This window comes from Vanellus vanellus (assembly GCF_965231255.1).
Source record: "Vanellus vanellus genome assembly, chromosome: 11".
Classification (NCBI taxonomy): domain Eukaryota; kingdom Metazoa; phylum Chordata; class Aves; order Charadriiformes; family Charadriidae; genus Vanellus; species Vanellus vanellus.
In genome coordinates, this window is record NC_138916.1 from 13751603 (window position 1) to 13778651 (window position 27049).

The following is a 27049-nucleotide window of genomic DNA, read 5'->3' on the forward strand; positions in this document are numbered from 1 at the left end:
CAAAACCTATAAATTACTATCTTATAAAGCAGGGTAAAATAAAGGAAAAGAAACTATTTACTTTACAGATGTGAAATGTGTTTTGACTTGCCTACATTAGACATCAAATGTCTCTCTCTTAACTTTTGGGGAATTCTGTCAAAAAAACTCCCAACATTAGACACGATTATTTTAAAGATGGAGGTTGTGATCACAATAATGAAAACTCATATACAGTGCTAATGGACTAAATGCAGACTGCATTCTTCACCTCTACAAAAGACTTCCAATAATACAAAACATTTTGCTTTTCCATAGCACTGGAGCTAACGCCACAAGGCATTCCTGCGTGTTGGCACACACCTGTGAGGACATCGTAACGTGTAAATGAAAACCCATAATATGGCAAGCTAAATGCTTATTGAGAGACACAGAACATTTACCAAAAATGGAAAAGAGATGTGACGAAGGCTGGATTTAAGGTTTCTATACCTTGGTGACAAGTGACAGCCTCGAAGAGGTGTCTGGGTTTGTTCTCTAGTGCCGCCTTCTGGCTGGTCACTCCTAGAAAAAAAGGTCAACAGGTCCCTGAACCAGGTGACAACGTATCATGGAAGATTAAACGGCTTTCCAAAAAGTTCGTGGAGAATTCCTCCCTGTAGCCTAACTCAGAGCAAAAATACTGCGAGAACTGGAGTGAGCCCTGCCAGCCCAGGTTGCACAAGCGCTGCCATTGTCCGCCACCAGGAGAGCTGTTCCACCTCCATGTTTGGGAACCACAGTGCTCTTTCCGGGCCTGAATGGGTCTGTTTCAGCAGCCACTCGAGGATTCAGTTCTGTGATCTTTGTGAGGTGATGTCCGCTCTTTGGAATCTGGTTATTTGTATTTTCTCCAAAGCTGTGTTAGGTAAGTCAAGGGCAAAAAAGGATGGATCTGTAAATAACGTTGTTACAAGTATTCCTCTGATTAAGAGTATCTAGTAGGTAGTATGCTCTCCAAAATCCCAGAGTGGAACTTTGTGATTGATACCTTTTTCTGAAGGATGTAGATTATGGGGTCTGTGCTTTACAGTGGTATCAGAAGATCTGTGACTTGGAATAGCTTTGGGGAGAACATGAGCATGACCATTTTGCATTGTTGAAGCACAACCAGGAGAAACATTTCAGGGGCTGGGATGTCATGTCCCATGCCAGTTTGGGACCAAAGGACAGAGCTCTCTGTCAGCGCAGCAAGGGCTTGGGGTCATTTTGGAGTTGTCCACCATATCAAGACCTATCTCTACGATCCCAAAGCGTAGTTAAATCCCTGCCTAGGGCAGGCAAGGCAGCAAAGCCCTTGCTAAAACATGGCACCCTCGGCTGGGAGCACAACTGGAGCCCCATGAAGCAGGAAGAGCCCTGTGGCAAAAAGGCGCCCCTAAAAGCCCGGTGGGCGGGACGGCGGCCCCCTTTCTTATTTCTCCAGCTGCTTTTTAGGGCGGCTCCCCCACTCCGGCACGCTGAGAGCTCGCCTCCAGCCGCCGGGGCCGGCCGAGGGCAGCGGGCGGGCGTGCAGCGCCCTGCCCCCGCCGGGCGGGAAGCGGGACGGAACATGGCGGGGCCCTCCAGTCTGCGCTTCCCCCGCCTTTCCCCGCGCCGCCGCGCATGCGCGGCGGGCGGCACAGAGGCCGTATCCCTCCGCCGAGCCCCTTTTGTCGGGGATATTTGTGTAATAAGATAATACCCGCACCCCATGGTAAGTGCCGGGCGCCCCTCGAAGCGCTGCCCGTGGGCGACCCCCGTCGCCTCACGCCCGGCGGCGGGCTGGCTGCGGGCCGGCACAGCGCGGCGCTAAGCCGCCCCTCCCCTCCGCCCGCCGTGTCCCTCCGCCAGCCGCAGCGGGGACTTTTGTGTGGGGCTTTTGGGCGCCGATGAGCGGCGGCCTCCGGCGCCCCTGGTTGTTGTCGCGGCGGCGGCGGCCGGGCCGGCAGCACGGTAAGGCCCCATCCCCGCGCCCCGTCTCTCCCTCACCCCCCCCGGGCCGGCCAAGCTTTTCCAGGTCAGTCTGCGCCTTTGTATAGGGCCCTGTTACCGGATGTGGAAGTTGATCTCTTCGCTGGTAAAAAATAATTCCACTTCCCCCGGAACCCGGCGCCGCGGCTCCCTCCGCAGCGCCCAGCCCAGCCAGGATTTCCTGTTGGGGAGAGCGGGCGCGCTGGCCGGCCTTCCGGGGACCCCGCCGCGCGGGGGGCGCGGGCAGCGCGGGCGGTGGCCTGGGCCGCGGCGGCGGCCTGGGAGGCCCGCGGGGCGCCGGGCGCGGCCTGTGGGGCAGGGGCTGCCACGGGGTCGGGGGCCGCCGCGCGGCCGGTGGGGCCGTGGTGATGGTGGTGGGGTGGACACGGATGGTCGCGGGGTCCGGGTGTCCGCGGCAGCCCCTCTCCCGCCGCCGCCGCCACACAGGCCCGGGCGAGCGCGACGCGCCCGGCGAGGGGCCCAGGTGTTGAGTGGGTGAGCGGGGCCCGGCTCGTCCCGCGGCTTTTCCCGCCGGCCAGCCTGCTCTGGGCCGCGTGGGGCCCGTTTTGGGTCTCGCGTGGGGCGGGAGGGGCCGGTTCCTGTCATGGCCCGGCGCCCCGGGGGCGGCTGAGCTGCGTGCCGGAGCTTGGCGCCAAAGGTGCCCTGAGGAGAGGCAGCTTCGGTGGGAGGGGAGCGCTTCCCTCTTCTGCAGCGTCCCTCGCCCGGAGTCTGTAACTCTCGCTTTGGACTCTATTAATAAAGCCTGTGATGGGAGCATAAACCTGGGATGAGATCTATTAGTTCGGACTGTTGATTTTCTTCTCTCTCTTAGTATTCAAAGTAGTTTCAGTCGGTGAGGTGTTGTCTGATAGCACGTAAGTGAAATCCCCTGTAGGAAGTCATCTGTGCTTTGAGTTTTTAACTTAAAGCAGTTGTATGTTGTCCTTTAACCTGCTTACTAAGGTAGCCTTTATTTAATGACAAGTCCTGTGTATTAGAGCTAAATGTGCTAAAGGTTGTGAATGCGCACCTTGGAGTACTTCAGCTTAATGTTTTTTTTTTTTTTTTTTCTAATTATTCATGACTTCTGAAGTATGAGTAAAACTAAGCAATTTCGTTGAGGTGTTTATGCACACACAAGTACTTGTAAAGGTACCTAAATCTGCTGGGTAAATAAGGTTAAGAGTATACATGACAGATCAGCATACACTAGGTGCAGACTCTTGTTCGTGACCCACTTTCTTTGCTGAAAACAGTTTGTTTTCTAGGTTTTTTTTAGGCCTCTGTGCTAGACAGGAACTGTCAAGGAAGATTCCCCATAATAAAATGGATGCTTTAATTGGAGAGGGTGGTGATTTTTGTTTGAGCATACTTTCAAGTTTCAATCAGTCTGAAACATACTCGTAAGGCTGTAATACAGTTCAAAGGCTACATCACAAGTCCTTAGATTCTTCATGCCAGTCATAGCTGCCATAATGTAACCTTTTTGGTATCTACTGCCAAACTTACCTCTGAAAGCTTTGTAGCTTGCTGGCAGTGCCAACCCAAATCTTGGTTGGTGCCAATGGTTCGCCCTTGTTGTATAATAATGTGTTTTAGATGTTGCATTTTGTTGCAGATAATTGCCAGATCTGTACTCTCCTTTTTAAAGACAAGACTTTTTTACCATCTGCATTATTTAATGGAGTTACATTGATGATTGGAGCTAATTTAAAATAATGTGTGAAACTAATTGGAGGATGGACCTGCATAAATACAGGCTTGACTATCTTAACCACTAAGCTACTCAACAATACATTTGCGTTTCTGATCTCTCTTCTCAAATCAGGTATTTTTCATCTGATGCATACATAGTCCAACCTGAAGGTCATGTTGCTGTTTAAACAAACTAGAGAGAATTTAGTTACAAACACAACACAGTCACAGAGGAAAGCTGAAAGCACTGGAATTAAAGCTGACTGCTATTAATATATTAATGTAATTTTCATTATCATAATAAAGTATGCATACTCTAAGTCTATGATACTTATATTAAGATTTGAAGTATGACATGTGAAATCACTCAAAATACATTTGGAAGGGTATGATTCCCTTAGGAAAAAACACAGGAACTTTTTGGGTTTATCCCATGTAAGTCGCTATAATCGCTATTAAATGATGTATGTGGTAAACACATACCAAAGTTTTGAAGAGATGTTAGCACAGCACACAGAAATCCACCTACGTTTAATGCAGACCTTCCGGTTCCTTTAAAAATTACAAAACTGTAATTGAAATTGAAATGAAGAGTTGTTCTGAGTTCAAGTATTGCACTGTTCTCTCAGGATGTAAAAAAAAAAAAAAATACAGTTGATCTTATTATTTCAATTCTAATAATCATTAAAACAGTGCTTGATTAAAGATTTAAATAATTATTGCAAACTATATACTCTGTACTTCAAAATATTTTTCACTTGGTATGGGTAGGCACATAAAATTAGTTAGAAATCGCTCTTCTAAATTTCTAGCAATACTGTGCAATGTTGAAATCATTAGGGTGGTAGCATTTCTGAAGATCTGATTTTGTTTTTTTTTTTAAATAATGGAAAGAAAAAGACATTCTCAAAAGGGTGTTCTGTTTCCAGATATAATGGGTGTGAGAGATGATGGCTCTCAAGCTGTCTTTTTCCAAGTGCAGTTCTGCTGCGTGTCACTTCAGTAGGGAAACCCGTTTAATTAATATTTTATGGAACTTTGTCCTGGGGTTTTTAGGAATGATTGCAAGTCCTTATAGGTACGGTGCATATTGATTCAGTTTACCTTCTGGTAAATTGCACTGCTGCACTCCTTGCTCTTCTAGGGTAAGTATAGTGTGCCTTGGCAGAAGTACACTGGTGGCTGTGACATCTCCATGTTAGCACATGTTCTGCAACAACTGTTTTGTGCCTGTTGGTTTTGACCAGCTGATGTTCACCACTGCAGTGGTAGAAAGGGAATAAGGCTGGGTCCAGGATCCTTGGAGAAGGACACCAGTCTGAAAGGTGCTGCAGTATTTTAAGCCAAACTTAATCTTCTTCCTTTGGACTGCAGACTCTGCTGCTCTGTTGTCTGTAGGCTGTGGTGTGGGACCCCAGGCTTCCCAAGCTGCATGTTTTTCAGTTCCTCTCCCTCCCCACAGAGTCCATTTTGCGCACAATTCCCCCTAAGCTCCGGTCAGGTGCTGTTATGTATCCCTGTGGTATCAGCATGATGTTCAGAGTTTTAGAGAATGTATAAAAACTTAAGTCTAAGATGGATACAAAAAAGCAGTATGATATCTTATGGAACAGCAGTAAAATAACAATAATAATTTGATGTAAATTTTAATTACCAGCTAATTGTGGCATCTAGCTTATGATACTGTACAGAATGTGTTGCAATAATGAAATGTGGAAGTTCAGGGGGTGGTTAATGCAAAGTAGTCCAAACCCAGCAGAAGCTCTTCTCTATTTATTCAGTTGTAGACAAAACCCTCTGTTCACACAGTTGTGTAGAAACTGTTAGAAGTCTGAAAAATACTCAGATTGCCATAAGAGTACCTATAATAGTCTCAGGACTTTATATCAGAGCCAGTGATGTCTGAAAGAATCCTCTTATAAAGCGCTACCCAGCAGTCGTGCTAGCCAAGCTTGATGGACGTGTCTGTTACTGAAGAGTGTACTCTCTAACACAGTTCAGCAGGGTTGATTTGTAACGCTACATGGAGTAGAAGCAAACTTAACTAAGAGAGCGGCTTTGAAATGGAAGTCTCATTTCAATTTTAAATATATCTTATTGTACTGTATACAGAACTTGGCTTTTGATTGTAGTGTGACTAACTGATCTCAAGAGAGCAGCTGAAGAATTTTTCTGGAAAGGGAAGAAAGGGAAATTCTGACACTGCAGACACTTCTCAGTACGTCCCAGCACTAGCGGTGGAAGAGTATGGAGGGAAGTGTGGGGCATGTTATTACTCAGGAGTTTCCTGATCTTTTACAATACTGATCTTTGGAATGGTCTGCCAAGTAGAAATCAGCTTTGGGTCAGCTGCTCTTGAGAAATTTTGTGAATGCCAGTATTCGTTGGTTAAAAGTGACTAAATGGGCATGAGTCTTTTGTTGGAAAGGTGTCTTCAGTTGCTGTTGTTAGTGCATTAGTGACATATAATGTGATTTTTATTTTTGAGTTCAACAGTGCAATTTCACTAGGTTTTTAACTTTCTTCCACTAGATGGCCCAAGCATGCTTTCAAGTACCCTGTGAGAACTGAAACTTTACTTCCTTTCTAAAATAAATTTGTGTCATTTTAACTGAAGTTAAAATTCTATATCATGAAACATATGTAAACTTCTGTGATGCTTTGTGATTGTTTAAAATACAAACACTTTATATCAACCAAGGGAGAGTTGGTTAATGTAAGTAATAGGTGGGAATGAAGGTTACGTCATGTATGATCTTCCATGTCCCTCTTTTTTCCTTGGTTAGAACATTTCTTATTGAGTGTAGTACAATGCTGTTTAGTTTTGCATTGAGATGAGAACTGATGTACTGTCACTCTGACAGTGTGTTCAACAGTAGTGGTTTGGTGAGACTCTAAAAAACTGTCGATCTCGGGCTGAAGTTTGTCCTTAACATCTCCTGGCAGTGAGACTTGTATTTTGCAGGCTGCTTTTTTTTACCGCCTGATTTTCCTGCATAGGGATTTGTTAACAACTTTGCAGTTCATTTCATCAGTATAGATATGGTCAGTGGGTTCTGAATAGGTGTAGTTGTTAAAAGTATGCACTGTATTTTACTTCACCTATTTTTGTTGTCTAACAGACATCAAGTATAAACTTATCGAGGCTGTCTTTTTGGTTAATGGGGAAAGACAGGTATACACAGAAGGCAGCTCTTACTGTGAGGGTGGTCAGACACTGGAACAAGGCTGAAGAAGTGGTGGGATATTCATCCACAGAGACATTCAGAACTCAACAGGACTGAGCCCTGCGCAGTCTGAGCCTGTTGGGCCAGCTCTAACTGGGAGGTTCAACTAGGTGAACTTGACAAGTCCCCTCCAGCCTCAATTGTTCTGTAATTCCAAAAGGAGACTTTATTAGTTCCTTCTCTCTACTGGTGTTTAAAAAAAAAGCAAAGCAAAACAAACAAACAAAAAAAACCAAAACCAAAAAACCCCAAACAAAATGAATTGTTGCATTTCTGAATTAGTTCCTAACATCAGTATTTTGCATTAAATTCCAGCTTTTCTTTTGTTTCTAAGGACCTTGATGCGGTGGTGTTAGACCACCAGAAAAAGTGTGTGTGTCTGTATGTGCTTTTTTCCTTCTTAAATTGCTCTCCCCTCACCCCTTCCCCCCCCCCCCCCAAAAAAAAAAGGGTGCCATACAAAGGGAGTGCTATATTCCTTCATTTCTGTGCTGCACTTGCCAGATGCCCTCTCTGTCCTATTATTGTTTTATATCATTACTCGTAGTGTCTCCCTTTAACAGGGATAGTAGATATTTTCTTATTGTTGTTTCTCTTTTGCTCTTTTTCTTTATGGAAGAGAGTCAGCTGTTGTCCCTTCCTCTGCATCTGACTCTGTACTCCTTTTTTCCTTCCTTTTCCCATTGTCAGTATTTGTCCTGTCCTGCCACCTTCCTGCTCCTCTTCCATTTTCTGGCTGGAGACAAATCAACATGTCCATGTGTACTAGAAGGATGGACATAAATGGAGTATTATCTTGGTGAAGGGGATATTGCTGCCTGCAGTCAGTTCTGTAGACAAAGAGGTAACTGCTCCAGTTCATGGCTCTACTGATACATGTTGGAGTTCTCCATGTGCAGTGTTTCCATCTTCCTTTCTAATTTCTTCTGAAGTCAATAGCTTTCAGCTTATTGAGCAATATACCACACAGATTTTGCCAGTTGAGCCAGGTGCAGAGAACTTTCTAAATATGTTGGTTTTGTGCTAGAAGTATATGTTTAAGAAAAGAGAGAAAAAATGATCCTATAGGGATTTTTTTTTAATTTATATACTCTGAATTTGTGTAGGAAATTGGCTGCATGGCCAATTATTAATAGTTATTATTAGTAATACAGGATTAACTTTGCTTGTGACTGGAAAACCTGGGTGTCATTTGTCTATATATAGTTTTTTGTGCTCTGTATTATATGGAGCTTTGAGTGCTGTAAAAGGGAGATTATCTAAAGATGATGTGAAAGTATTTCAGCTAGTATCTCAGTCATGTCTCAATCAAAATTTTGCACTTGCATGTTTTTAGTAACTGTAGACAGCTGAAGCAGGTAGTAATGTTGGTTTTCAGGCAGACATTTTAGTTCATATATCTGATGCAAATAGTACAATAATGTATGCCTGTTGCGTCGTTTTGTAGCTAGGAATACAGAAATTATATTTTAGGGTAAACAAAATGAAGTGATAGTGATGGACAAGATGCCAGAAAGGTGTTCTCTTTCATATCCATCTAAATGCGTTTACATGGTGGTACCTTTTAAATACACATAGGTGTTCTGGATAAGTGAATGTAGTGCCTTCAGGCATGTGACATAGCAGCCATGATGTAGCACCATTTGAAAGCTGCACAAAGCTGCAGAAGGTTGCCGTATCAGGTGAGAGCTTCTGAACCGCTTTCTGTTATAAGAAATGTGCATACAGTTCAGTTTAAATTTAGTTTGATGTAACCATAGCAGCTGCAAAGTTATGGCATTCTAATACTGAAATATTCAGCCCAGTGTTTGGCTGACAAAAGTAATTTTAAAATCCAGCTGCTTATTGCAATCAATAAAGGATGTTCCGTGGCTGAAATACCAATTCCGGTTTTTGAACCTTTTGGAGTAGTTCAGAAATTATTAAAAAAAAAAAAAAAAAAAAAGCAGTGGCTATTGTTTACTTAAAATAATGTTAATACCGTTTTTCTTTATATTCCTTTATGTCCTTCACTAGATGTCACTAGTAGATTTGGGAAAGAAACTTTTAGAAGCTGCACGAGCAGGTCAAGATGATGAAGTTCGCATTTTGATGGCAAATGGAGCACCTTTTACCACAGATTGGGTAATGAAAACTTTTATAGTGTTTGGTAAATCCTCTTACTTTTCTCACCTGAAGAAGACGACAGGATTATTACAATTAACCATTTATATTGCCAGCCTTGGGAGTTTCTTCTTGGAATTCTGCAGTCACATAATCTAACATCTGATTCAAAATTAAAGTCTTGTTTCTTCATATGACCTCCTGATTTTAGTAACAGACTGTGAATGAGCTTGTTCTGGTGGCTTTTAAGATGAACTTTGGAATGGGTAACGCGAGAAAGCAGCAATCATCCTCCTAGTTATGTTGTTTATGTATTTAGTACAGTAAGAGGTCTGAATTAAGAAAGCAGAACCAACTATCTAATATGTGCAGCTGAGAGTTCTCTGATGCAGGGACTCTGAGTTGCCTTGTGGAGGTGCCTACTTTTGAATGGGTTGTATAGCGAGGTCAGGTACCTAAAATTCTAGGGTATTTACAAGCCCTTAAGAGCCTTAATCTAGTTAGTGACCTAACTTTCAAGTTGACTCTGTTTTGAGCAGGAGATTGGACTTAAATGGCTTCCAGAGGTCCCAATGTTGGTATGGTGTGTTGACCAACACTAAAAATGGGATTAGGCCCCTTGAAACATCACACCTCACAAAACCAGAAAAAACATAGCACAGACCTCCAAAAGTTGCTTTTGGTGAGCTGCTTTTTGTGTGTTATCATTATAAGGGGGAAAAAAAATAATTTTCTTTTTCTTCTTCATGCTCTGTAAAAGCCCCGAAAGCTTCCTTCCTTGAGACTGCAAGGGAGAATGATTTGAAGTGGTGACAACTGAGTTTGATAGAATAAGAAATACTTCATGTTGACATCTGTTAAAATTCCACTTTTCCTGTTATGTTACAGTTGGGAACATCTCCACTTCATCTAGCAGCACAGTATGGACACTACTCAACAACAGAAGTGTTGCTGCGAGCAGGTGTAAGTCGGGATGCCAGAACCAAAGTGGACAGAACTCCGTTACATATGGCAGCATCAGAAGGCCATGCCAGCATAGTAGAGGTCTTACTTAAGGTAAAGACTGCTGAAACAAGGTCTGAGGCGGGGATATTACAATGGTTTATGGTCAAATATTTGCAGTTTCCTTTTAGTCATGAAACCAGCATTGAAAAGATATGAGTGGTTATGCTGTGTGCGTTGAGTGCTTTCTTTCCGTATTAAACTGTTGTTTATTTTAGCATTAAAATCATTATGATTTCTGATGAATTATTTAGTGCTGTTTCCAAATAAAACTACTTCCTAATTTCACATTGTGTAACAGGTTTTAGAACCAAGACATGCTGTGTTTTAGGGAGTCTTTAATCCTTTGAGGTAAATAATTTATTTGGTAGTTAGATTGAATTAATTTTAATACATCTGTAAATGTGATGTAACGGGACATTACTGCTAAAGAAAGTAAATTTTGGGCTTCATTCTGTGACCAGCGTTATTTAATTCAGATACTTCTAATATCATAGTTCATGCAATGATCTTGTTTGTAGCACGGTGCTGATGTCAACGCGAAGGACATGCTCAAAATGACTGCACTTCACTGGGCTACTGAACATAACCACCAAGAAGTTGTAGAACTGTTAATCAAGTACGGAGCAGATGTTCATGCTCAGAGTAAATTTTGCAAAACAGCATTAGATATTGCAGTAGACAATGGAAATGAAGACCTTGCAGAAATATTACAGGTAATTTTTGATACATGATGTTAAGGGAACTTACAGCAAAGTGCATGTTTATACATGTGATAAACTAAGCTTTTAATACATAGCAGCTGTGAGATCATCTGTTGACTGACAATGCTAGACTCCAGTCTAGTCCATGACATGGAAATTAGATTAGTTTTAGTAAACAGTAGTTGGCCAAAGAGCATTTTCACCACCTACAAACTCGAGGATAAGTATCCTTTATTTTCTTAAATTTTAGTATACACAGAACTAGGTAGAGTCTTCACAAGCAAGGTGTAAAAAAAAATTAACTCCCTACTCTGCCAATATATTTTGACTATACCCTGGTGTTCAATTAGCTTCATGATAGGGATATTAATTTCCTAACAGAGTTGGGGATGAGGAGAGATGGCAGTTTTTCCTGAAGTAGAAAAACTAGGATTGAATTGTTGGAGAAGTGATTGGGATTAGGATTATAATAGATACTTCCATGGAAATGTGAGCTCGCTTTTCAATAGTGGTCTTAAAGACAAAGTAAAAGCTAAGCGTTATTGAGAAAAGAATAGAAAGCAAACCAAAAAATACCATTATATACGGTATAAATTTGTTGTTCCCCTACATCTTGAACTGTATGAATTTCGGGTCTGTTCCTTTACCCTTTCTGCCATGAAGAGGAGGATATAGTAAATAAAAGTCAATAATCATTCAAAGAAAGAGGAAAAAAAGAAGAATGCCATCTACAATTCCTGGCAATTACTAAGCTGTCTGATCCAATTTTCATGGCATGTAGCTGCCACAGCAGTCTTCGTTCTTCAGGCCTCTGTTTTAGACACTTGAGATTTCATGTCTACAAAAGGGCCTTGGTTTTATATGGTCATCTTTGTTTACAATAAACGGAAAGAAGAAGTAGTGGGCATTAATCTCTTTCACTTCATCAGACCTTTTGTCTTTAGATTTCAGCCAAAAAAATATTTTTCTTATTTACTTAGAACACAGGATGTGACACGATGTGTGTGTATTGCATAACGAGGGAGGTCCTCTACATTTAAGTGGAATGTGCAATAATTTTATTTCTTACAAGATAAATAACTTCTTTATACCTACAATTGACATTCTATTATTACCTTTGTCTCCTAGATTGCAATGCAGAACCAAATCAATACGAATCCAGAGAGTCCGGACACTGTGACAATACATGCAGCAACACCGCAGTTCATCATTGGACCTGGAGGGGTGGTGAACCTAACAGGTCTGGTATCTTCTGCAAATACATCAAATGGAACAGGTATTTAGATGTCTATAGGATAGCTACTGGGATTTTATACTTTAATTGATTTTCACTATTTAGTGAAAAGACTTGAGGAAAAACAGTGGTAAGAATAGAGTAGTTACCATGTTACTCTGCAGTGGGTTTTATGTGTTGTAAATATCTAGGTACTTAAAACAACAGTCTTCACAGAGATAATTTATCAGAAGTTGTATTTGCTTAACAAACCTGCCTTCAGAATAGCACTTTGGTTTATCAGAACGTTGCTGAGAACAGTGTGTGTGTGTTAGAAGCTTCAGTGCAGTATTAATAAAAAAGGGCTTCATTGGTTTTAAGTTTATCACCTAACTTTTCTTTTTTTCATCCTACTAGATGAAACAGGAGTGTCTGCTGTACAGTTTGGAAATTCATCGACGTCAGTATTAGCCACATTGGCAGCGTTAGCAGAAGCATCAGCTCCACTGTCTAATTCTTCAGAAACACCAGGTTAGAAAGCTAAGTCATTTGACCTCATTTAATAAACTAAAAGTACGTAACCGGCACGTTTGGAGATACAGTTCATGCAGAAACGAGATGACAATCTTCCTTCCTTTTTTCAGCATGAACAGTTTTTCCTTTACTTTCACCTGGAAGGTTGCCAGATTCATCTGTACAATTCTTTCTTAATAAGATTTCTGACCACAACTGGTATTTCAGGGCCTAATGTGAGTAGCATTCATCTTGCTGAAAGCAAGCATAATTCAGGAGATTGAATTCACATCTCTGTCTACATACATCCTAGTTGCATTTGGTGGGAGAATATTTTCTTTGAATGCTTCTTTTTGTTAAATATTGGCAAATGGCTCCCAATGTTGTTTGCATATACCTTGGCAGCAGTTTTCTTAATCTTTCACCCCAAAGGCACAAGAATATTTGGTGGTCTTAATGCGCAGTTTGCCCATTAGAATGTCTGTGGGTATTCTTTTCAACATTGAGGCATTCTACTTGCGTTTATAACAATACATAGTGATTAATATGTCCCGCTTGCTTCAGGCTGGCATGCCGTGATGGCACTTCAGGTAAAGATAAGCCTAGCAATACATGATTGTTCTCCTCGGAAGAAGCAGCCTGCGTGCCTCACTGCAGCTGTCTGCACGCTCTTATTTCATAAGGCTATGACAATAAGCCAGAAAAGCACAAGGAGTTCCATTGCCCCTAGTTCCCAAGTTTGGCATTCCTCTTTCTTAACGTAAAAAACCTTCGCCCCTGTCCCATGGATCTTTGCCAGTTACTGCTTTGTCTGAAAAAAACTTCAGTGAAGGTTCCATAATCTGCAGGTTGCCCTGGATATTTTTATGCATTCTTTCTGAATAATGTGGTGGTTGCTTTGTGTACTTTTTCAATTCTGTTCATTACAACATACAAAGTGAAGAAAAGAATGAGAGTCAGGAGTCTTACAGCATCAAAGTATATTATAACGACTAGTCATTGCCACTAACAGGTAAGAGAAAGAGAGATATAAGCAAGGAAAAGACGTCCTTTTATAATTTAAGCAAGTTGTAATGCCATCTACAATAAAATTGAAATGTGATCAAAGGCTTCTGAGTTATTGAAAGTTATTTTATAAGAGGATGCCACTAAACTTCTCTTCCAGACCATATTTTCCAATTACAATGTATGTTAATATCTTGTCATTGTGTAAAAAATCAGCTAAAACTAGCACTTAGGAGGTCAACTATATGCTAACTCTTTGTTCGCGAGCTTTGGGACATAAATGCCTAGTTTTTGTCTCTGAAGTAGGCTATGTGGTATACTTGAACAAAAAATTCTATTATTCTGAGTCTCCCAAAAGGTGTTTTGGTGGAGACCTAGCTTTATAAAGTAAGCTGTTAAGTATTTCATGCATGTTTTACTTGCCCAGTGCTGTTTTGCAGATGTTGCTCCACAGTTTGCTCAGGCAGTATGATATGTCTGTACCTACTGGAGTTTTATGGTAGGCCAGATAGCTTTTTTGTTTATTTAGTATTTATAGTATTTATTATACTGACATGTAGCACTGTAGCCTTATTTCCAAGTTAGCTTGGGATTGTAAGCACTGGTTAGTGATGTGATACGTGCTAAGATGAGGCTAACTTTAAAGCCACTGACTGGCGGTAACTATGTAGAGCAACAACCCTCTGTCAATCAAGGAATTTATGATGCATATGGAAACATGATTTTTTCTGAACATCTTTCTAAAGAAATACACTTATTTTGCCTTTTTGTTGGTGATGGTCAATATGATAAATTTTACAGAACTGAGATACTTTGCGTGGCCAAAGTCTTTGGTACTTAAAAATTCTCACAGAATTCAGCTCTGCAGATAACATCATTCTTAAGGACACAGTTTTCACTGAAAATATAGACGAGATCTGTAGTTTCGGACTTGCTGACATGACAGCTGCTTTCCAACATCTATCTGAGTTTTCATCTCTTAAGTATTTTGAAGTCCTGCAGGATTTCTTCTTACTACAGCTCTTTTCTTCTACTACTTCTCAAAGCACTACCTAAGTCGCAGCTGAACTGATTTATGACATTTAAATATTGCCAGTGAAGTGGCTGAGTCAAAACCAGAACGCAGTGCCTTTCATTACAGAAGAAGCTGATGATGTTTTCAATCAATTAATATATTTAAATGAAAATCAGATCTAATTGTAGGAGAGAGAAACTCGAGGAGGGATTGCATGGGATTACGGAGCGTTGGATGTGTATCCAGGACTCAATAGTAGACTTTGGTAGCTAACTGAGTGTTCTCATGTTTCGTGGCCCTACCCTTGCAGTGGTGCAGTGTAACCTATGGTACATCTCAGTAAACCATTGAAGATAAATATTACTAGAGAGGAGGCAGGAGATGACAGTCAGGAAGGAATAGGCTTGAAGTCTTGAGGCAGTAGCTTCCCACCTCCAATAATGCAGTGTGTGCATCATACCTAACCCTCCTGTTTATTTCTGTTCTGCTTTGATTTTTATGCAGACGTGTGGGCAGTCTTGCAGCATCTTACTGTCTGCAAATTATTTCCTGGGTTCTTTCTCCTTTAATAGTCTATAAAGTATAAAGAATACAAAAGCAGCTTTTTGTCACCTGTGCATCAGTAGTAAGTGCATTCAAGAAAAAACACCCCAAACCAACAACAAAAAAAAACCCTTCTCTTTGTGCTCATCTTGTTAAAGATCCATTTGTAGATAGTCTCAAAAATTGTAGGGTTGAGAATTCTCGTTTTGGCTCTTAGCCTGTATTTAGCTTCCTGTATTTAAAACTGTATAAAATTGGACAAAGCACTTAAGTCCTGCCTTTTATGTTGTTTCTGTCTAGGTTTTTCTCCTTTTTCCAAGTTAACTTTACCTTGATCTCCTTCTGCTAGTTCCTCATGTCTTACAGTTAAAGTCAATTTTGTAAAACCAGAGAAAGAAAGGTGCTTCTCAGTGGAGCTGAATAGAATCATGCTTTTTTTGTTACACAGATGAAGTATATATGAGGACGTGGATGTTACATGCAAATGTGGTGCGTAATGTATGTATGGAACTGTTGAATTAGACAAAATCTGATTTAAGATGTGTATTTGGAACACAGTATGCTTATGTTGGAATTAGGCATATATGTTACTGTATATGCAGGTGTTCTCCCCTCCTCCCCACTGCAGAAGAAAATAATGTACATAATACAGTGATTCTTGAAAATAATAGTGCTGCTGTTTTAAATTACTTCAGCTTTCCTTCAGCATATGCAATAGTGTGGTAACTAGCGATTATATGGATATAGATACGAAGGAGAGCAAGGAAGGAATAAGCACCGTATTTATGGGGATAACTTTCTTTTATACAGAATAACTTCTTTTTAGACAAAACCTCCGTTTTTCTTTCATATAATAATGTTTTCTTCTAGAACTAAAAGTCCAATGTTGAGTTTGAAACTGAAAGATCAGAGCTGTTTGACACAGCAGCTAGTATTGGCAGTTGCAACTTGGAATTTTTTGTGACAGTGGTCTTTCTTACTGCTGAGCGTGTACTTGGAAGCCAAATCAAGTTTAGTACAACACCACTTATTCATGTAGGACTTACTTTTTTGGTTTACTGAATAAACACTCTGTGAATATTTATGCAGTGCTATAGGACAGTAATCTCTGAACATAAAGATCTTCAGAAGGCAATGACTGCAGTCATTATTTGAACTACAGAGTGATTTGTGTGTGTGTGTTATATTGTAATTAACTTAAAAGATGAAAGCTTCAGGGTTTTATCTACCTTCTCTCATCTCGAGCATCACAACACAGTCTATAGGGTTTTAATTTCATCTCTGTAGATAGAAAGCATTCTAACATCTGTGATTTAAATCAAAGGCTTTGCTTTTACCCTAACAAATTGAAAATAAAATACAGAATTAGAGTGCTTGAAATTGTGCTTGTGATTGTACTACTAGTGATCTTGCTCTTTGTCTCAGTATCTCTTAGCTTTTAAAAATAAAGATGGTAGTTCAAGACCCCAGTTACAGTGTATAGAGCAAGCTGTGGTATGTGTTGTAGTTCTGAATGCAGTCTTTTCCTTATCTTACCTTGATTTATAGATGTAATATAGAACTGTGAGTTCACAGCTGTATACTCATTGAATCATGAATTTGAAATACTTAGTTGAGCTGGGATTTATTATTTTGACTTTTACCCATAAAATTATATACATATGATGTTTATTTTACTTTTTAAGCTGTATCTTTCTCCTTCAAAAGTATAAAAAAGTCAACTCTGCAGAACTTTTCTTTTAGTCCTGTTTCATACTTTGTATAATAGTTAAAGTTGTGGTTCTGTTTGAAGTACACATGTAATACAGAGAAAACTTTAAGGTTCTCTAGAATCTCTCAGTCTGTTACTGTTTTGAATACCATTATGTTAAGCAGCGAAATCAGGGCTGGGTCCTGGCAAGGCACTGCTTGAGGACTAGTTTCAAGCTAGTATTTCAAGTTGTTGGGATTTTTTTTTGTTTGTTGTTTTTTTTTTTTTGATTGTTTGTTTCATTCCGCTGTTAGTATAACTTAGTCCAGCTTGTATACAATGCAAAATGTATTTGTGTTCTTAGAAACAACTTTTGCTCTTGCTGTCATGTTAACACTGAACCCCAAGGGTCAGTTTTGAGTGGAGTGTATCTATTAGGAAACAGGCTAAATTGAAAAAATATTATATTGAGCAAGGTAAACCAGGACAGAGTTGCATGTATATTTCAAACTCTTAGTGCTTTATGTGGGGCCTGGTGAAAGATTTCTGATAACAATCTAACATGTAGTGATGCATTAATTGGGGGGTGGGGGGAATCAAATTTTAAAAGACATAGAAGAAATTTTTTCTCAGCTGTACCAAAATGCATTTGAAATCATAAAGCTTAGTTTATAAATTGACTTAATTCTGTTACTAATCTGTTGATAGTTGTGGCCACAGAAGAAGTTGTGACTGCAGAATCTGTGGATGGTGCTATTCAGCAAGTTGTCAGTTCTGGAGGTCAGCAAGTTATTACTATAGTTACAGACGGCATTCAGCTTGGTAATCTGCATTCGATTCCAACCAGTGGAATAGGGCAGCCAATCATTGTGACCATGCCAGATGGACAGCAAGGTGAGTGGAAACTTATACAGTTTGAGCTTGAGGAGCTATTTTAGTTATAGTGATAATAATAAATTGTTAGGTACAACTAGCTTGGACAATTTACTGTAATTACCAATTTAAACTCATCTTTGAATTCTTATGCTGCAAAAGGCTCAGACACATGACCTACTCTAGTTCAGTGAGTTACGATGTTAGCTGAGCCTCTGCACTAGGAGAAAGAACGGAAGAATTACTAAACTGTATGGAAGAGAAATGGGACATTTAAGGAAAAAGTGATAAATACTTGCTTTGCCTTCAATAAGTTTGGTTCTTGCAAACTTGTTATGAAATCTGGAAGATGGAGTAAAACAAAAGCCTTCTTCCAATACTTATGCTGTTTCCTTGATGGAAATACTGTGGGGAGGTCAGGCTTAGATTTAGAAATCTGATGCATGAAGCAAGCTGTGCAAGTCCCAGGGAGTGTGTTCTTAACAAAACAGAAGCGAAGTCTTACATGCTTGAGGTTTTAGCAGAGCAGTGCAGAACCAGTGAAGCCAGGGTGACACAAATTGTCCTGCTGGGTCATACGTACTTTGTTTGTGGAAGCTGCTAGTGTAATAAGTGCTATTTTGTAACACACGTGTGTTTTGGGTAGTTTCTTTTAAAGATGCTCTGCCACTACTATTTAGACAAGAGTGATTCATTCCTCTCTGGTTTCTTCCCAGTGTGGAGCTTGAAGAGTTGTACACTGGAGACACGTGATTTGGTTCTCAGTCTGTCTGAACCAGTACAGCTAGTTATCAGAAAGCATAAATGTGTGTAGCTAGTAATTGAAATGACAATTATGACATTTATTTGCCAGATGGTTGCATGAATAAATTAGAGTATGAATTTCTTTAGATCCCTAATTTTTTACCTTCAAGGTTAATAACTATTGGATTTTCAGATTACCTAAGGTGTTCTAATTAATCAAAATCAAAAGCCAGTTTTGTATTTAGTAGTTGCTTAAGAAACATTATAAAGGACATGGTCTGCTACATAAGTTACGGAATTGACAGACTGGTAACTGCTGCAGTTCACTTCCAATGTCGGTTCACTCTGAAAAATGGCGATGATACTCCAGAGTTAGAGCTAGCTATTGTAGACCTCATTAACGGAATTTAAGTTCTTCAGTAGCATAGCATCAGTCAAAGTTTTTAGTAAATTTTCCCTGTAATGACTTTATAATGCGCTTTATAGTTGTTTTCATAAGGGAAAGTCTTTGCGTTTTAGTGCTGTTAATAAAATTACTTAATTATATGAATTTTATATAGTGTAAATATTGTTTGAAGTAAATGTATTTATATGTACAAATATGTTTTCAGTATTAACAGTTCCAGCAACAGACATTGCTGAAGAAACTGTGATAAGCGAAGAACCGCCATTGAAGAGACAGTGTATTGAGATTGTTGAAAATCGTGTGGAGTCTGCAGAAATAGAAGTAAGGAGTATATTACGTGATGTGTGTTAACAATATTGTTTATCACTGAGTATTTGGTTGTGGGGTTTTTTTGTGGCGTTCTAGAGCTTAATTTCTGTGTTACCACAGAGAAGTGTGTGAAACAATAGCTTGTTCAGTCTCCTGTTACTGGAATTCATCTTTTACAAAGTTGTTGTAAAAAGAATATAGGAAGGCTGTTTGCTTCATCCTCTGGTCGTGCACATAAAAGTGACACTTGTTTAAGTATTTGATAACTTAATTTTTATGTTTTTCCTTTAAGTTCACTAGCTAGTTTTTAAAACTCAGTACCGATATATTATCGAATGACTTGACTCTTTCCGCTAGCAGTGAATGAGAGTACTGTACCCTCATCTTTCTGTTATAACCACATGCTTGTCCTGATTGTGAGATCATAATTTTAGCAATGTTTCCTTTCCATTCATGATATCTAGATAACTGTTAATGGAAATGCGAAACAGTAAGATTGTAATTTTTTGTCTGCCCCTCCCTCCCCCCTTTTTTTTTTTTTTTCTTTTAATTTCTGGAGCAGTTTACTATTATACATCTTTGCATCATTGTGTTGTTTGTTGTTTTGTTTTTTTTTTTTTAATTATAGTGCAGAAGACCTAACAACATTGAGAGAGGTTTTCTTTTTATATATGACAAATAGATGTAGCTGTTCAATATAAAATTGTAGCTTTTTTATATTAGCACAATAGGTCAACCATCTCATTCCTTCTTCTGTTACTTCTACCTGTGCTGGACAGTTCTGGTCAAAAGTTTATGAAAATTACTGTCTGTCTTGACTAGGCTGTTAAGTTCTCATTTTGTCAACTCCATGATACTTCATTTATCAAAGGTTGTATTCTCCAGTTCATATTATTGAATTGTGCCTAATTGAATACTTTTTGTTGTAAAGTATGTGCTATATGTTGTTCATGTCTAATAACAGTAATTACCACCTTTCATCACTTACTTTCCCTGTCCCTAAGTTGTCACATCAAATATTTTTGGCCTTTGCAGCTTTGTGGTCATTACAGATTATCATGACAGTTGAAATTTCGTTGCTGCATTTTTTAAATGTATAACTGTTACAATAAAAGTATTTCTTTTGTTCACACTTTTAAACATCTGCCTGAATTATTCATAAAGGAAATTATGTTTCCTTAAGTATTTTAGTAATTCTGTTAGGTGAAGGAAAAAATATCTAGATTGGTTAAGGAATGACTTGACCTGTTCCTAATTAAAGATAGTTGGTATAACAGTACAAATAATTCTCTTAAGGGGATTACCAGTTTCAATTATATGTTTTAAACATGTTTCTCCAATATTGAAAGAAGTTGGTTTAAATGAGTTACTTTATCTGTTACTCTTAAGTGCAAGTTTTGATGACTGACTTGGTCCCTGCCTGTACGCCTGGAAATGCACATGCAGAGCGCTGCCTCTGTGTGGAGGCCAGTTGACTTCAGGAGCCTTATTGTGGTTCACGGGTGTATGGTGCTACCTCACTTTGGTAACAGAGACTTTAAAGAAGTGCACATACAGTCAGTTCACATCAAACTTCATCATCATAGAAGGTGGTAGATACTTGAATTTCGAGGGAGTGGGACCCCTCCCCTCATTAAAATATTTTTTTAATGTACAAAACCTTTATTGCTTGGTTTCTTTGGTGATTCATTCCTTTATGGCATTATGAAGAGCTGATTCAAGGCTAAGAGTGCTTGCTTCAGCTGTTTTAAATTCCTAGTGTATGAAAAGTTAACTGCAGTTTGAAAGTCTTTAAGTTGAACAACCTCCCATTCATGTGAGGTAACAAACTTTCTTGTGAAAGTATTGTGAACAACTAAAGCTATAATGGTGTTTTTTGATTTTCTCTCTTGGGTCTGTTAAATTCAAACATTTCAGCTGATTTTGAAGAGTGATAGTAGTTTTCCTAAAAGGTTTGCTAATTTAAACATAGGATGGCAGCAAAAACCCCAAACAACCTGTCACACAGATACTGTTTTTCATTTTCATGCATAATTCATTAACATGCAGTGAATTTTATTTTCATTCTTGAATTTGACTGTCTTTCGCACGTTGCATGTTTGAAAGGTGACAAGCATTAGAACCAGGACAATAATTTCATGAGACTAAAAAAAATAAATCATAATTGTAGATCAGTTATATTAGTGAATTCATATCCATGCTTTTTCTCTTGTTAAAAAGAATGCTTGATTTAGTTATTTTAGTTATGGGTGTCCCCATTGTCAATATATAGACTGTTAAGAAAAGTTACATATAATGAAGAGAATTCCCTGATAAAATGGAAGATTTTTTAAGAGCACTCAGGATCCTCTAATTTGATTTTTACCTGGGTAGGTTTTTATACTGATACAAAAGGACTTCAGATAATTAGAACACTTCCTGTTGTTTTCTAAAGAATGCCCTAAGAACACTTTCTGGATTTGATGAAATTAACAGACCAGATACAATCCTCCCTATTCCAGATGTCAAAGTTAAGGAACCAGTTTTCACTGTTCAACCCACTGTAGATCTGCATTGCTTCTCCAGAAGCATCGGCTTCTTTCCGCTGCCTATATATAGACAGTATACATGGCCTCAGTTCCTTAACTCATTCTGTTTACGCTAGGTCTATGTCTAAAAACTACACCTATTAGTTGCTGGACTAACCTACACACTAGTGTAGGTGCTAGTCTGTCTGGTGGATACTGGTTCTATCTTCTTGTCTCTGCCACTGAGACTTTTTTTTCCCCTTTTTTCTATGCCTACCTTAATGTGCTATACTTCTTGTGGGTACATGGCTTTATTTCTCTGTTCTGTGAGAAATAACTCATAAGATGTGGTCTGAGAACCTCTCCACCCCCAAGTCTGCACACACTCCATCGCAGTGATAGTGCCTTGCTTTTTGTAACGCACTGCAGAACCACTGGCCAGTGAGCTACTGGTGGTTCTTATTCTTCTGCAGCCCAGTAGATAGAGCAGCTTTGCTTCCTGCCGGTAGTAGATTTCTGACATATTTTATGTGGCAAATTGATGAGATAGATAGAAATGCCCAGCTCAGTATATCCCAGAGCTGAGTGCCCTCAAGAGGGAAGGGTTGCTTTCCACATGTAGCAGGATCAACTGTTTTAACTGCTTCCCTGAGAACTATCCTGTAGCTCTTTTCACCAGCTTTCTACTCCACGAGGCTGTTTTACGAAAGATGTTGGCTACCCTTAAAAGATATAGATAACTCACAGAAACAGCAGTGTGTTTTTGTTGGACTGGTGCTGGAACATCATTGCTGGATTTCAGATCCTTTGGGATGTACATTCTACTGTTCATTTGGCATTTGGCAGTCTAGTTTGCTACATGGCTTGGGCGTTCATAAAGTTGCTTAAAAAGCAGAATACAAATTTTCAGGGGTGGAAGCTGAACTTTGTTTACAAATAAGTAAACAAGATCAGATGAGCTCGCATTTTATTAGTGTGTGCTCCAAATGAAGCAAACGCTAGCTTGCTTCCTTCAGCTCTTAAAGCCCTATGTAAAACGAGGTTGCACTTAATGGAGTTTGTTCTATTCTGTATTGTAGCTAGTCTTTATAACCTGTTAATAACATCTCTCCTTCACCTGTTGTTTTTGCTATACAGATGCTGCTGTTAGCAATGATCTGATCACCTATGTCATTATATCCCAGCACATTCAGCACAGCATGTGACTGCTAAATGTGGCTGTGACAAGTACTGAGAACAGTAGCAAGTAGAAGGGAGGCAGAGTATTTTGTATTTTCAGGCTCTGACCATGAAAATATGTGAGTGCATCAAAGAGGTGAAGAATAGGGATGGTGTTATGGGGGTGTGCGGGGAGAAACTTCTGACAACTGTTTGAGGTATTAAATGGGAATGTGATACTGAACTGCTGGGATGGGAATAAGGTGAAAAGACAACTTGTTTTCACTGGACCTCAGTTTTTGACGGGAGCTTTGTTTTTCTGGGAGATAGCTTTCTTCTCTGAAAAACTCTCTCCTGTGGCTACTTAACAACTACAGTGGAAAGAAGGATTTGAAATCAAATACCTTACTCATAAAAGTATGATGCATTTTAATGAGATGGTATTTGGTTGAAGATCAAAACAAAACTATTTTCCAAGCAAATTGCTTTTTCAATTGGGCTCAGTGCAGCATCAAACAAAATGACAGTACCTACGTCACTAGCAATAGAAGTACGTTCTCCTTAGTTCCTAAGGCAGCTTCATAGGAAGTGGCATTTCCCATATTATTTTGCTTGGAAACCATTTTATAGCCATCCCCAACAAAATTGTATGCAGGATGGAGCCTTAAGTTACTTCTTTTGAATTGAAAAGCTTATCTAGCTAAATGCCTGTTAATTCATAAAAATGTGGTGTCTTTGGGAATGTAGTTACAGGTCTGGATTGCACAGTATCCATCACTCCATGTAGAAACCAGCTATGCGTGTATTTCAGCTAGTGGGCAGTTGTCACTTTCCAGTACAAACTGCTGTGAAGTAACAGGTTTTGATTATACTGTCTGATCAGAAATACAACAGAAAGGGACAATCCTGTTAGATGGTTTCCAATCCTATTAGAAGTTAATTAAAAAAAAAAAAAGTAAAAAAGGGAATTGAATCATTGGAGAAATGTTAATATATTACATTAGTATTTGATCACCATGCTTCCACTTTTTTATTTCACTCTTCTTCCATGAAGACTTGCTTGGTATCTTTGCAGCTAAAGAAACTTGAGTTTACTATACTTACACTTCAAGCCTTATTAGGAGGGGGCTTGTCTGGTGGGATAGTTCATGTCTAATTTGCATAGCAGCATTCACATATGTTCGCCCGAGTAAGAACTGAATGGTTTCTACATGATACCCTAACACTTCAGCTGCACGTAAAGAAAAAGTATTTGCCTTTTTAACTTGTCTTTGATACATATTTGACAAAATATTGCTGGTTCTGTTTCTAATAGGAAAGAGAAACGCTTCAGAAACAGCTGGATGAGGCTAACAGAGAAGCACAAAAATACCGTCAGCAGCTTCTAAAGAAAGAACAAGAAGCAGAGGCCTATCGGCAGAAGTTAGAGGCAATGAACCGCCTCCAGACTAATAAAGAAGCTGTTTAATAAAAAGTGAACATACTGCAAAGCCTGTTACTTTCAAAAACCTGCAGTACAATCTTGAACTGTACGCTATATAGGTACAGACACAGGATTACATGATAGAGAAGATGCTACAAGTTGATAACTGGACTTAAGCCGTGAGCTCTGATAATTTCTTGTAACATAAAAACTCTGAATTTAGAAATTGTGAAAAGTATTTAAAATTAAATACTGTAAATAGTTGTTTTTTTTACAGTTTCAAAATGAGTTGATAAAACTTTTTGAAGGGATCCAGAAACATGAGAAGCCAATGTTTTTGTGAAATTTTTGATTTTAGTATGAATCTAACTTCTGAAAAACAGAACAGTTTTAAGGGTGATGTTGTTGATTTCAGCTGATAACTTCAAAATGAATTATGTGACAAAACAAATTAACAGTTATTTCTACATGGTAACAACTTAAACTTCTCCAAATAAGACATTTCCAGGTGGAAATCTTTGTACAGCTTTAAGTAGTTGTCTCAGATTCTCTGAAAACCATTTTTGGTTTTTTTTTTTTATTTTAGGCGGTGAAATTTTTATATTTAATTTCAGATATATCCAAGTAGATTTACATGTATATGAAGCTAATATTTTTTAAACTTTTCAGTTTGTACATATGCTGCATGTTTTTATAATTTCGACACATACATCTTGCATAGATATTTTTCAGCAAAGATGAGAAAAATTATGAGAAAAATGTTTAGCCTATAGGTCATTTGAAGTAAGCTAGCAGCCAGTTTTATTGTGGATGGTATGTTTCTTGAAAGAATGTAATTTGTAATTAAAAAGAACAAAAAACCCTTAATTTACATATTAGAGACAGTTTAAAATTTGGTAGTGGAGGCATTGAAACTTCACTTTGTGTGTCTTACAATTTTTCTGTACAAACATTTTAAAGTTCAGTAACACATAGAAAACAATGCCTCCACTGGAACACAAGTAGTAGTTCTTTTAGAATATTCCCATTGATCTGTTTTCCCCAATAGCCTTCAAATTATTTCAGTGATACATTTTTTCTAAACGGACTTTTGCATTTGAATTATGCAATTGGACAAGGAATTTTTTATGTTGTAGTGATGCTCTTCTTACCTAGCATCATTGTTCTTCACTGTGATACTGTGTTTGTGTGTGTCTGTGCAGTGATCTATTATGCTTAGGATTTATATAGCACGTTACATCTTCAGAGCATTGTAAAATCTTTTAAAGAACCCTTACTGTACTGCCTGAGGCAGGTAAGTGAGTGTTATTGTCTCAATTTTATAACTGGTATAAGCGCAACACAGGGAACATTAAATGACTGGCCCAAGACCACGTGAATCTGTGGTAGACCTGGGAATGGATCTCAGGAGTTCCTGGCTTCTAGTCCTGTGCTTAGACTGAGCTGCCTTAAGATTGTTCAGTGCTGTGTTACATTAAATTTTGAACTACTGTGCAGATCCCTTTTTTGTAAGATAAAACTCTTTGTGCTTTGCTTTGTTGTTCCATGTTTCACTGCTTTTATGGAATTGTTTATATAAACTTAAGCAAAAAGTCTAGTTTACCTATGCTGTACACAGAAGAATTACCCTTAAAACTGTACTCTGGCCTACTTTTTCTATTTTACAATTAAATATCTTTTCCACATATATATAGCGTAGAATCAGTTCCATTTCATTTGTTTTGTATGCGCCTTAGAAGGTCAAAGCTGTGCTGTGTTAGGCATTCAGAAAAAAATACGAAAAAACATTTTTAGGCTTAAAATGGCCTTAATGGTAGGATGGAGGTGTGAGGACACAATTGCATTATACAATACGAACTAAAATCTTCCTTCTTCAAACTTTGACTTGAGTTTATAGAATTGGCAGTTAGGAAAAAATCCTAACTATCATAGTATTGGTATAAATTTGGGAAATTTGATCCTGATTGGCAAATTTGACCCCAAAATAATCAAAAGATAATAAAAAAAGGAAAATCTATGGTGGTGGTTTTTAGAAGAATTATTTTCAAGGATCTAATTGTGTTCAGCTGGCGCTAGGACTTGAAGCAATTCTTGTGCAGTGACTAACTGGAAATTACTCTATTTTAGTTTTGTTTTTTTTTTCCGAAACTATCCATTATGTCACTAGCAAATGCAGGAAACAGTCAAGTTAAATGTGCTGGTTAGGCATTGCTCCCATTGAATTATTCTGTGATCAAAATAATGTTTGTGTCCTCACATCCCACAGCCTTAACTACAGTTTAATCTCTGTGAACTCTTAATAACGATAAGAATTTCAGCGTTAGTCGGAGTAGTGATAGTGGTAATGTTCATGTCCAAATGGAGAATTTCCCACGGTTTTGACGGCACGGACCTTTGTAACAAACAATGAAAAGAACCTTTTCTATTCATTCTGCTTCCTGTGAGCAAATACTCTATTCCTCATTGTCTGTAACAAAATCCTGCCAAGAGCAGGGTAGCTATAACAAAAATTTATTTATCACCAGCAATATTTACCCTACCTGTAATTCATTATCACCTATCTTATTCTAGTTCCGAACAGGACCTGCTGTTTGTTCTCTTCTGCACAGAATGAGAAACCAGCCTGATGAAACGATCACCTTTGAGCAGAGGTGTAGGGTATATGTCGCGTGGAATATTTATTGTGTAGTTTAGCTCTGAAAACATTGTTAAAAGTATTGCTCCTTATTTGCTGTTCCAAATTGAAATCCTAAATGTAATTAGCTACCAGCTTTCTTTGAACAGATGCCCATATATTAAAGTAATGTATTAGTTACTTGTAATGAGCTAGAATCACAGTTTTTTGGGAACTCTGAGCTCTTTTTGAGTTGGTCCTGTGCTTGATGCCAGCCCCATCTCAACTTCTTTGTCCCCCTTTATGGTAGCATTTACAGTAAAGCCAAGAGAAA

The 27049-nt window shown here is 38.9% G+C and overlaps 1 protein-coding gene across 2 annotated transcripts; it reads left to right on the top strand.

Annotated features, from left to right (window-relative positions):
* The first annotated feature begins 1905 nt into the window (after nucleotides 1–1905).
* Nucleotides 1906–25782, top strand: GABPB1 (GA binding protein transcription factor subunit beta 1). 2 transcript variants are annotated; one of them, XM_082488864.1, is made up of 9 exons: nucleotides 1906–1953; nucleotides 8910–9017; nucleotides 9885–10052; nucleotides 10520–10714; nucleotides 11831–11942; nucleotides 12333–12446; nucleotides 17390–17575; nucleotides 18910–19025; nucleotides 23994–25782. In XM_082488864.1, the coding sequence occupies exons 2-9, from the start codon at nucleotides 8910–8912 to the stop codon at nucleotides 24144–24146; spliced, it is 1152 nt and encodes a 383-aa protein (XP_082344990.1). In that variant the 5' UTR covers nucleotides 1906–1953; the 3' UTR covers nucleotides 24147–25782. The 2 variants fall into 2 exon arrangements, with proteins under 2 accessions (XP_082344990.1, XP_082344991.1); XM_082488865.1 differs by lacking the exon at nucleotides 1906–1953 and adding an exon at nucleotides 7703–7737.
* Nucleotides 25783–27049: the final 1267 nt, after the last annotated feature.